The sequence below is a fragment of the Acipenser ruthenus genome, chromosome 8 (genome assembly GCF_902713425.1).
Source record: "Acipenser ruthenus chromosome 8, fAciRut3.2 maternal haplotype, whole genome shotgun sequence".
NCBI classification, from domain to species: Eukaryota; Metazoa; Chordata; class Actinopteri; order Acipenseriformes; family Acipenseridae; genus Acipenser; species Acipenser ruthenus.
Genome location: NC_081196.1, coordinates 43,596,909 through 43,609,166, shown reverse-complemented (window position 1 = coordinate 43,609,166; position 12,258 = coordinate 43,596,909). Strand labels below are relative to the sequence as shown.

Here is a 12,258-nt window from a genome sequence, read left to right as displayed (position 1 = left end):
ACTATTTCACATTATACAGATATCACATTGTTGTTGTTGTTATTATTATTATTATTTATATTATTTATTTTATTTTTTTTACGTACAATTACCCATTTACACAGTTGGGTTTTTACTGGAGCAATCTAGGTAAAGTACCTTGCTCAAGGGTACAGCAGCAGTGTCCCCCACCTGGTATTGAACCCACGACCCTCCGGTCAAGAGTCCAGAGCCCTAACCACTACTCCACACTGCTGCCCTGCTTAGGGACTTGTTACACAAGTCAATGCGCTGGCAACATAAATTGTAGCAACGTGTTGCCTGTGACGTCACCACGGGGGATTTGACCTGTTACACGATACAACTAACAGGCAACTCGCATTCGATACAAATTGCCTTTAATCCAAGCAATATCCAATCATATTTAAGAACTACGTCACGTGGTTCTGGTTTTCAGGTCATATGCTTACAAATACGAAGCATCAGTACAACTATTTAGTATAATTATAATAATAAAGTAGTAACGTTTACAGAATAAAAGCAAATAAGCCAAATATGTAAAACTCAGTTTAATGTACAGTACTTCACGTAGATAAGAATGAACGATAATTCTTAATTTCTTTAAATGCTGTAAAATACCTACTGTTATATGCTGTTTCCATGCCATTAACACCTAGAATCCCACTGAGTTCAGAGAGTTTTGCCTCTCGTTTTCCTCTTTTAAAATATTGTTCATCCCTCGGATCCCAGAGGAATTTGTGCTCTAAACAGTTCAATTAGAATAACTAAATCCAACTTCATTACAAAAAGCAGCATTATATATATATATATATATATATATATATATATATATATAGCTCTGGAAAAAATTAAGAGACCACTGCAAAATTATCAGTTTCTCTGGTTTTACTATTTATAGGTATGTGTTTGGGTAAAATGAACATTTTTGTTTTATTCTATAAACTACTGACAACATTTCTCCCAAATTCCAAATAAAAATATTGTCATTTAGAGCATTTACTTGCAGAAAATGAGCCAAGTACAAGGTTGTCCTGGAAGAAAACTTGCTTCCTTCTGCTCTGACAGTGTTCCCCAACTCTGAGGATTGGTTTTTCCAGCAGGACAATGCTCCATGCCACACAGCCAAGTCAATCAAGGTGTGGATGGAGGACCACCAGATCAAGACCCTGTCATGGCCAGCCCAATCTCCAGACCTGAACCCCATTGAAAACCTCTGGAATGTGATCAAGAGGAAGATGGATGGTCACAAGCCATCAAACAAAGCCGAGCTGCTTGAATTTTTGCTCCAGGAGTGGCATGAAGTCACCCAACATCAATGTGAAAGACTGGTGGAGAGCATGCCAAGACGCATGAAAGCTGTGCTTGAAAATCAGGGTTATTCCACCAAATATTGATTTCTGAACTCTTCCTAAGTTAAAACATTATTATTGTGTTGTTTAAAAATGAATATGAACTTATTTTCTTTGCATTATTCAAGGTCTGACAACACTGCATCTTTTTTGTTATTTTAACCAAATAAATGCTCTAAATGACAATATTTTTATTTGGAATTTGGGAGAAATGTTGTCAGTAGTTTATAGAATAAAACAAAAATGTTCATTTTACCCAAACACATACCTATAAATAGTAAAACCAGAGAAACTGATAATTTTGCAGTGGTCTCTTAATTTTTTCCAGAGCTGTGTATATATATATATATATATATATATATATATATATATATATATATATATATATATATATATATATGTATATATATATATATATATGTCATAATAAAAAAAAAAACTGCCTTTTATGGTTATATTATCACAGTGCTGCGGAGTAACGGTTTAAAAAAAGGTAACAAAATAACATAATATGGACATTTTTATTCCCCTATTATTATTTATTATTATTAATAATAATAATAATATTATTATTATTATTATTATTATTATTATTATTATTATTATTATTATTATTGCTGTCTTTTATACAAAGGTATTTTAAATATTAAGAAGCGGAGACCTGAACAAGGTGCAGTTCGGGCATAGTTAACGATAGATGGACAAAGATTTTAATTAGTTTTAAAAACTTGTTAAAAGTAACTCTCCCAGCATTGGTTGTTATCAAAACAGTCCACTACCAAAATAACGATGTGTTGACCACCCTTCATAAAACTCTATGAGAAGTATTTCTTTCTCCTGAGTCCAGGTAATTGCGGCTTTCGTTTCCATTTCAACTGTTTTCACTGTAGCAGACAATCACGTGACACACACCAGTGCTCTGATTGGATATTGCCTGGAACCTGTTGCTTGGAGTAGGATCGCTGTCCACTCAAGCAATCGCGTTGCCACGCAGTTGCCAGAACGCTGACAATAAGTTGTCAGGGCTGTTACACGGGGCAATCCTCACAGGATTTGGTCGCAGGCGATAAAAGTTGCTAGTAAATTGACTCGTGTAACAAGGGCTTTAGATTCCAGGAGTCCGAAAGGTCTAGTTGGGAGACTGGCGCCACTTGATGGAGAGCATTATGATGTCTTATTGCTGTATTTAGGTACAGGCTTTACTTGTCTCTCAGAACAGAGCAGACAGGAAAAATGAAAGGCCAACTATTCAAAAGTGACTCAACAGAAACAGGCATGTTTCAAGACTCATTTCAGGAAATAAACCAAAATACAAGCTACAGTTTTGGTGTTCATACCGTCTTGATATATCTTTAAAAAAACAATCTGTAGATCTGTCTGAAGTTTGCGTTGTGGTAAATATACAGGACTACAGTTTTTCCTTTATCATGGTTTTCTGCATTAATATTGCAATCTGGTATAGTTGGGGAAATAACATATGTATTTGTATTGTTTAATTGAATATATATATATATATATATATATATATATATATATATATATAATGTATTAATTGACACATTGTTTTTTGTTGTGTGGTCTATCTAAGTGTGGATGTTTAAGATGCTGATTCCAATTCTTTTTTAGGCAGACATGTGGTCATTAGGAATAACAGCGATTGAACTGGCAAAAGGGGAACCCCCTCATTCAGAACTGCACCCAATGAAGGTTTTATTCCTAATCCCAAAGAACAACCCACCTACACTGGAAGGAAACTACAGCAAACCTCTTAAAGAATTCATAGAGGCCTGCTTGAACAAAGAGCCCAGTTTTGTAAGTAGAGTACTACATTATTACTTAGTGAGGTAGCAACTGAAATCTGGGTTGGTCTGTGTTAATAAAGGGTGCATACAATATATTAACAAATTAGCTACATTTCAGCCTTTAAAGGATTAATATACTGAATACAACTTGTTGAAAGGTGAAGACAGTCAGTAGTGCTATGCTGTTGTCTAGTATTTACAAAGAATTAAATGTTCTGCTCATTCAACAAAACCAAATCTGTGTGTACGGCATACTTGTTTGCCAGACACCAGTATATTTGATTTAAACATCCATTTGCTGCCCAGGAGGGTGGCATACTTTCTTTTTACTTCTCCACACTGTTTATGTGAAATATTGTAGATTACACTAGTTGTATGACATTTTCCTTTTTTGTTTGCTGGTAGTGAAGCACATACACAAAAAGGTTTCCGTGTAAATGTAAAAAGGCTATTGAGAAGCAAGAGCCCCCGCATTGCTAAACTGCTTTAATCTGCAACAGAAGCGTAATATGCCGTTTTACCTCATTTCCCTTAGAGACCGACAGCAAAAGAGCTCTTGAAGCACAAATTTATTGTACGACATGCCAAGAAAACGTCCTACTTAACAGAGCTGATCGACCGGTACAAGAGGTGGAAAGCCGAACAGTCCCACGATGATTCGAGCTCAGACGAGTCGGATTCGTAAGTCCTGTTTTTCAGCATCATGTTCCTCCCACACCCCTGCCCTCCTGTCCCATTTCTATCCTGAGACACACATACTACACATGGGAAGCAAAGTACTCCATGGATTGCTTCCTACAAATTGACTCATGCAGCAATGAGAGAATTATAATTTTTTTCTTTCTTCAAAAAGAATGATACTGCAAGAGCAGGTTATCTTATGTAAACTAGCCCACATAGAATCATGTTTGGTTACACATAATGACAACTAGCTACTGTAGTACACAACATCCTAGTGTGCCTGGAATTCTTACATAATTCATATTCCTATTTCTTATTATATAACATCCCTGTGGGAAACAAACTGAATTCTGTAACTCTGAAAGAGAATGGTGAGTGCTATTATAACATACAAAGTTAAAGCTCATCTTTACAGTTAAACTGTGGTCCTGTGTGTGATGCAGTACGTGCCCTATTTAAATACCACCTGTTTCAGTAAATAAAAGCATGCCTTTTTTTTCACTTGACCTCACCCAGTAGTACTGCCTTATACACTACTCGAAAAAATGAAAGTAGCAGCTTTTCAGTTATTTTTCACAATTTCAAGTGATCACTCTTTACGCACTGAAATGTAACATTTACATCATTTTATTATGTGAATAACACCAGTGACACGCATTTTCAAGGATTAAGTTCCAGACTTCTTGCTAGCCTGTCCATAACCGCTGTAGTCTTGCATCAGATCAAACTCATTGCCAGTTGGACCACTAAATGGTTTTACTGCAGGATCTAAGACTGCATCTTTGTACTATAGAGCTGTAAATTCGCCCCTTGTAAGCACACTAAAATCCGTACCGCTTTCAATCCCGATGCCTCCCGACATGTTGGTGAATCCCCTCAAACGGTCATATTCAGCGATGTTGAATACAGCAAATTGTTCTCCTCTGACTCTCTTACCATCAATCATTAGTGGACATATTGTGTAGATCATTGCGTTGTGTAGTTGGCCTCTCACAACCTCCAGGACGTCCAGTGTACAAACCTGTGGTTTGATAAGGTATCCACAATCTGGAAACAGTAGTAGGGGTCACAACAAACTGACTAGCTTACACGTCTTTGTGTATCCCCTGTTCCAGCATTGGAACAGCTCTGCCAGTCTGGACTTCACTTGCCACCACCTGGCATCTTTAGAAGACATGATTCACAAACAAACAACAACAAACAATGTGTCACCTGAGCAGTCATTTGACTAAAGATCAAATCTGAAGTCTAAACTGACACACCTGCTTTTAACAGGGAACAGCTGGTGCAAAATGCATCTCAACAGCTGTTACAATTTATTGAAAAACACGCAAGTGAAGGCCTTAGCAACTTTTTTGACTCTGTTCATGGTGTTTTTTTTATTTCATTACTGTTTGATCTTTTGATTTACACATTCTGAATTGAAATTAAGTACTTATTGCATAGTGTTTTCCCTTTTTGCAAATGTAATACTAAGTGACCTAATGTGCCACAACAAATAACATATTGATATATACTATAACATAAAAGAAAGTGCTTTGGTATTGTAAAAATATGTAATTTGACAGGACTTCAAACAGCATCTTCTGCATTGTTGCGTCTTCAGTTTGAGAAGCAGCTCTGTGAAACCTGTGTTTTTTGATACAAGTTATTCTGAGGTTATTTGTGATTGGCTTTCTCTGTTAGCTCACATTGTGAAGTTTATAAAACTTGCAAAAATAGTGAAGGGAAAGCAAGCTGACTTAATGTGTGAATGCATGATACAAAATAAGTTGTCTCTTTTTAAATGTTCAAAGCCGTTTTTTTTCTTTTTACAGATTGCTCATTTTTAAAATGGGTGAATAGAAAATAAGAAACCTAACTTACTTGGAAAAGGTATTGTGTGGGTGTATAAATTTGCTCTTTGTTTATGTCTCTTTTTATGTGTATTTTCAGAGAACAAGATGGTCAGGCATCTGGCGGAAACGACCCTGGTGACTGGATCTTTAACACAATTAGGGAGAAAAAGGATCCCAAGAAACTGCAGAATGGAGCAGCCCATCTGGAGGAGTTTGAAAGGAACAAGGTGCTGTAGCAGACTAGATACGCCTGTTCTCTTTGCAAGTCCATTTCCTTTACTTACCACCTATTTATATAAAAAAAAACTACAAAAATCTCCTTTACTTTAACCACCAGTTCTGCCAAAGTGCACTTCCCATTGGTCTCAGCTTTTCAGTTATTCGTAAGGTAAACATGCAGTGCAAGTAGTGCTTTGACATTTTTGGGTGAAGCCATACAAGGCATTTAAATAAACACAGGAGGATACCAGACACATTCTCTTGAGCGTATGCCATGCTGTCTGCTATGTTGAGTATCGTGGGGATTTCTCTCCATATGGCTAGTGTTAAGAAATGTATTTGTCAATCCGCTACCAGTTTTTTTTACTTGCTCCTATATCAGACACTTCATATCAAATTCCTTGGTAAAAATGAAACGGTACACTTCATTTTTTTAACATAATATCTTGCATTTCTCTATATGAAAGACAAACATTATGGTAAAATATTTGATTTTTAATGACGGATGGACAGACATTTCTTTATATCCCCAGATTCTTATACACTCAGTAATCAGCTAAACAATGTCCTAAACAAGTTGTATCACAGAAGCCTATTCCTAGCTTTATCAAAAGCACAGCTTATTCACTTGATTATTGAAAAGATGTGCAATCTCTATAAATGTATATAGGGGATGTGTGAAGAGGGGCTTGTGTACTGCCACTTAATCCAGTAGAGCCTGTTTGTTGAATTATGTTTTGCATTATTGTTAAAGCAAAAAAGGTACCTATTTTTTCGCCTGTGGTAGAAAACTTTCTGAACTATCCTTTGCATATATCACAGGTACAAGACATTCCAAAGAGGCCTTTGTCACAGAGCTTGTCTACGATTATTTCTCCATTGTTTGCTGAGGTACGTACTTTTCAAGGAGACAGAGCTGTGAGTGCATGTGTGCTAAAATGATGAACTGTAATAGAATATAGCAGTTCATCTACTGATGCCTGGTGTGTTTCTGCCAAACATATATATATATATATATATATATATAATTATAGGAGGTAGTGTGGTCCAGTGGTTAAAGTCCCGGGCTTGTAACAAGAAGGTCACAGGTTCAAATCCCACCTCTGCCACTGACTGACTCACTGTGTGATCCTGAGCTTAAGTCACTTAACCTCGTGCTCCATCCTGCGGTTCAGATATTAAGTCAATGTCCTATTGTAAGTGACTCTGCATATAATGCACAGTTCACAGCCTACCTCTATAAAGTGCTTTATGATGGTGGTCTACTATGAAAGACACTATATAAAAATAAAATTATTATTATTATTATTATTATTATTATTATTATTATTATTATTATTATTATTATTATTTTAACTTACTTGCATACATTACAGCTGAAAGAGAAAAATGAAGCCAGTAGCGGTAAACCAGGAGCGGTAGAAGAGTTGCGGGAGGCTATTTTCCTAGCAGAGGAAGCATCTCCAGGAATCTCTGACTCTATGATATCTGAACTAGTACAGAGACTTCAAAGGTAAGCTAATGGCATTGGTGGGTATTGTTAAAATTGGTCCTCGGAGCAGGGGGGCGTATTTAGAATAAAATGCCATGCTTGACAAATTAGGGTGTTGGCTGGTACTATGCTTTTGTATTAATCTTAAATTCATTTCAGTTAACTTTTTAATCCCAAACTATTTTCCTAAAGTAACCTCTGAAGTAAGACAGTAGTCAGTTAGGTTAAGTGAGGTGTATTATAGGGCAACTGCCCAATTTTGGGGGGGGTCTCAACAGAATTTGAGAAGTATATTTTGGTGTTGGTACTAAACCTTCATGTTTATCTTAGCTAAATGAAACAGTGCAGAAATGTATTTATAGTTGCATCAAAACTGAGTTGTCATTTTTTTTGTTTATTTTAAGTTAAGCACTTAGGGATGGGTGAGGCTTAATGTAAATGAGCCTGAAGGGAGAGTCTAGCCCGAGTTGATTGGTAGTTTTGTTATATGTATTTTGTACAAAATTGAGAGCATCCAAACTTCGCTCCACATAACCCAAGCCATCCGAAATGAAACTTGTATCGTCGCCTACATAACCTTTATTGAAGAAACATTTCTAATAACGTCACTACTGCTGTTTTGTGTCATTCAGATTCTCATTTAGTGGAGCATCGTCTTCATCCCAGTGATGGCTCCCTGACTTGGACATGAAGAGGTGCTCCCATATACTGAAATAGCACACATGCCACAGTGAAGAGGCACTCTCTCCTTCAGGGGGACATTCTCCAGTGAGCAACAGCCAAGATGAAGTCTCTCAGAAGGGCCGTCATTCTTCAGCTGCTTAAAGCAAAAGATTCTTCTGTTTTTATATTTAATTATTGTCGTAGTGCACATATTCAAGAAAAGAGCAGGTAGGGAGGAAGGTGGGTGAAAGATGTGTATGGAAGGAGAGATTGATTTGCCTCCCTCCTTTTGATATTTCCAGGTAATCACTTCCAGTCAGTCTTTGCAAGAAAGCAGGTAATTGCAACTGGATTGTTGGCCAATTATTTATGACTGGACAAAGTAACCCTACCAAGATTTAACTGTAATATATTCTGATAATGAAAAAGTGTTCGCCATTGGCCCCAGACTTTTGAAGATAAGTCCTTGTGCTTGTACTCCCTCAGAGGCAAGATCAGTTGGTGAACCAGCTAACCCATTTCTGAGTTGTGATAATCCACAGAAAACCTAGCAACAGAAACCACAGAAAACTTAGCAATCTGGTTCCTGCTGCTTGAAACCATTTGACTGCTGGAAGTGTCTGGAATTTCTACAGGGTGTGTCTTTTGTGTTAAAATACTCAATTGTATATTTGGGACTGTGCAAAGCAGATAGATAATTTTTTTTGAGAAACCTCAGGTATCCTGCTTTAAGTCGATGACTCCTCTGGGAGACGGAGTATGTTCTGCTGGGTGTACAAATATGTATATAGGGTCATTTTTACTGATATTGAGAAACAGTGGAGCATACATGGCCAAGTGCTTCTGTAGATATTGTTAGTAGAGGTAAATATTTAAAAAAAACAAATGGCCATAACTGAGCATTGCCTTGCCTCTATTACATGTACATTTTGGATATAAGAGGAGATTTAGATTTCATTATTAATATTATTTCTGCGGTCTTCCATTTGAAGAAAAGTTGATACCCCACTTAACAAAACAAAATTATAATTCTTAAGTCCTGTATGTACCTCAAGTAGTTTAACAGTTATTTTTCATTCATAGTCATGTTTCTTTATAAACAACTTCTTTCTGGAGTTTGGTAGTGAATATGGTGCTCTCCAACTCATAATGGTATACACACATGGTGTCCTATTCACAAAGATTTGAATTTGAGTCTTTTTATGAATAAGGTTTGATATTTGTAAAACTAGACTAGGCTTGTGCTTTTAAACTGGAAAAGCTGTTTTACCAACTGATGGGTGAAAGCTTTGTGAGTAGGGCCCAGTTTCTGTGTATTGCTAAACTAGCTTTCTTTGAATAAAACGGAGAGCAAGTCCCTTATTCAAAAAAAATTAAGTCAGCCAAAACCAATACAATCTGAAGTGGAGGTAGCCATTTCTAAGGCATTTTAGGCCATGTTCTGTAATTATTCTGATACATGGCAGTTTTAGATTCTTAGTACAATGAAAATGTATTTAATTTGACAATTAAACTTTCAAATAGACTTTTTTTCTGCAAATGTTGCTGTTGACAATGGTGGTTTGAGTGTGTAAACAAAAGCTTAAAGCTCAGTTTGTGGGTGGTGGGGGGCTTTTCGTTCATATGAGAAAGATGATCCTTGTTCACAGCTGCAGCACTAGATACATTTCTGGTTTCTTGGGTTATTTTTGTATTTATTTTATTTTTTTGGCAGCACCAACAACAACAAAAATAAATAAATAATTAAAATCACAGGGAATGTACATATTGTAAGACCAGCAATTGTGACTTTAAATTTCTCTCTAAAAAAAGTTCAGTGTATTTTTACAATGCATTCTCTTCATTGCTAATACGATGCAAAGGGTTATCATGTTTCAGTTTCTACACCATATGTTTAAATTCATGATTCTTCCAAGTCGGTACTAACCTTGCTTCTTACAACATGTTAATGTGTACTGTAGTACCACTTGCTAAAAAGATGAAATACTTCTTACGGAGTCTGATGACTGATTGCAGTCATTTGTGCAAGCCATTGGTCTGTAAAGTTGGGAGGCTGATAGTGTTGCCCTGCCAAGGTTAATTAAGTCCAGTTTTTGGAGTTGTTGGCATGGCAATTTTCAATGCATGGAATAAAGGTTGTGTGCTTTGTAGCATACTGCATATCTAGCGCAGCAGGGCGTGCACTTTTTTACATCTTAAAGGCTAGGCTTCTCACCACCATGGAGCATCAGCAACTGTCACAGCTTTAAGGATTTTGTCTAAACAGTTTATTTTTTTAGTTTTAAATTTTTTTTTTTTTTATCAATTTAAAGGAAAAAAATTAGTATACAGGAACATTTTGTGATACGGAATTTGGCATTTACTAATTATATTCTCCCTTTTTTCTTTTTATTAAGGTCCTTTTTTGTCAAATCAGAAAAATCTATTTTATTTGCATGTTTTAATTTTTAATTGGAAGTCTAGGAAAAGAGTAGAATCTTCTTTGCTAGCACCTGGCTTTCCTAGTGCCAGTCAGTTACAATGATTTGCTTGTCTAAAGAGACAGGTGGTCAAGATGCTCCTTTCGCTTTACAATTAGGGTTCAGTTTTAATAGGATTGTGAGCTTTCAAAAGGGTTTTCTTAGTTCTGTGGAGAGTATTTGCCAGGTGCAGAAGGCTTGCCATGCACTGTTTGCTGTATGCCTAACAAGAATGCAAAAGACAGAGTCGTGAATTGTCATTATTGACAATATTTTAACACATTTGGACCCTGTTTTTGCTTTGGCAGCCATGTGCTAGTATGTAATCTCACATAGCTTTAGTTAAGAAGACATGCTGCACTGTATTGGGTGGCGCAGTTTGGTCAGGTAATCATTTCTATATTTTTGGGTGGCACCTTAGGCACTAAATAGTGCAACCTGTCTTTTTCTTTGTATCTCAGTTTTTTTTTAGAAGTCTTGCAAAAAAAAATGTTGATCATATTGTCTTCAGGTTTTTATTTTCAACGGCACGCAGCACATTGCTGGAAGATAGGAGACACTCTGTGCTCTTTTGGTTTTATATTTTAATAACTTTTCTAAGGCAAGTTATGTTTTTGCCCCCTTGTTATGGAAAGGTTTGTTTCCCCTCCTACCTTCAGTGTCCAGCTCAGTGAAGGTGTGTGTGTGTTAACAGGTGCATCATGCCTGTGTGATTGAATGACCAAGCATCTTCCTAGTTCGCACCTTCAGTATCTCCCAGATAAAGTGCCATGCTTTCTTTTACCCCTCAGATTTATTTTTTTGTAATGTATTTTGCACCTTGTGGAGTCTGTCCAGTTGAGTTCTTAATCTCTGTGTTGCACTTTGTAAGAGTTTCTTTGATATTTTAAAAACTTGGTACTTGAGGCCCTCATTGTGTGTTGTTATTTCTTACTGTTACTGCACTGTACCTTTGCAAAAATGGCAATAAAGTAGTGCGATCATCAGGATATAGTCTTCAACACAGGTATATTGTAGGGATGCATCAATAAAGATTTAAAGAAATCCAATATTTTTCTAACTGTGTAAAGAGCAAGTAATGCAGTAAAATATGGGCCTTTATGATGTTTATTATTAATGATGGGATACTTATTACAGATGCTAATTAAAAGTGTAAATTTTGTTTTCTGTAACATTGCTGACAGTTTATAGTCCTGTATATAATCCTTGCTTATGTCATTAAACACCAAGGTATTGAACACCTTGTAAGCTTTCAAGTGATTATGAAAAATAAAATCTAATGCAAATTTATTGAAGTCCTGAGCCTTGTATGTACATTTCGGAGGGCGGGGAGTTGCTTTTATGAAATACTTTGTTTATATTAGATGATTGGAAACCATGGCCAGAGAAAGGAACATGACCGTGTCAAATAGATGCTTCTTATTGACTGACCTGTTGGGTAAGTCCTACTGAAAGTAAGGTGCTCTCAATACAGACTGAACCAGCACACAGGGTTTACTAAGTCTACAAAAGTAATTGCTTCAATTGACCTTATTTTCAGAAAAGATTTTGCTTGACCCATCTCCAAACATTCCAAAACTACACACTATTATAAGCAGGCTTGCTCCTTTTCGACATTTAATTTTTAGAGGCTAACAAAATACTCTAATAAATCACAAACCTTTTAGAGTAAGGTATTTATTTTTGAGCCAGCTCTGGTTCGTCATTGAAACATTGTGGAGACTACTACTTGTGCAACATTGTGCATGGACTTTG

The 12,258-nt window shown here is 36.3% G+C and overlaps 1 protein-coding gene across 2 annotated transcripts in view; it reads left to right on the top strand.

The window, feature by feature from the left end:
- LOC117407233 (serine/threonine-protein kinase 24) overlaps nt 1-11,793 on the top strand; it is a 45,041-nt gene extending 33,248 nt beyond the window's left edge. For both annotated transcript variants that reach the window (XM_059029031.1, XM_059029032.1), the window contains 6 exons: nt 2,976-3,161; nt 3,687-3,832; nt 5,768-5,897; nt 6,712-6,780; nt 7,266-7,402; nt 8,014-11,793. In XM_059029031.1, the coding sequence (XP_058885014.1) occupies nt 2,976-3,161; nt 3,687-3,832; nt 5,768-5,897; nt 6,712-6,780; nt 7,266-7,402; nt 8,014-8,050 (705 nt within the window). In that variant the 3' untranslated portion in view covers nt 8,051-11,793. The remainder of the gene's footprint in view (nt 1-2,975; nt 3,162-3,686; nt 3,833-5,767; nt 5,898-6,711; nt 6,781-7,265; nt 7,403-8,013) is intronic.
- The last annotated feature ends 465 nt before the right edge of the window (nt 11,794-12,258 follow it).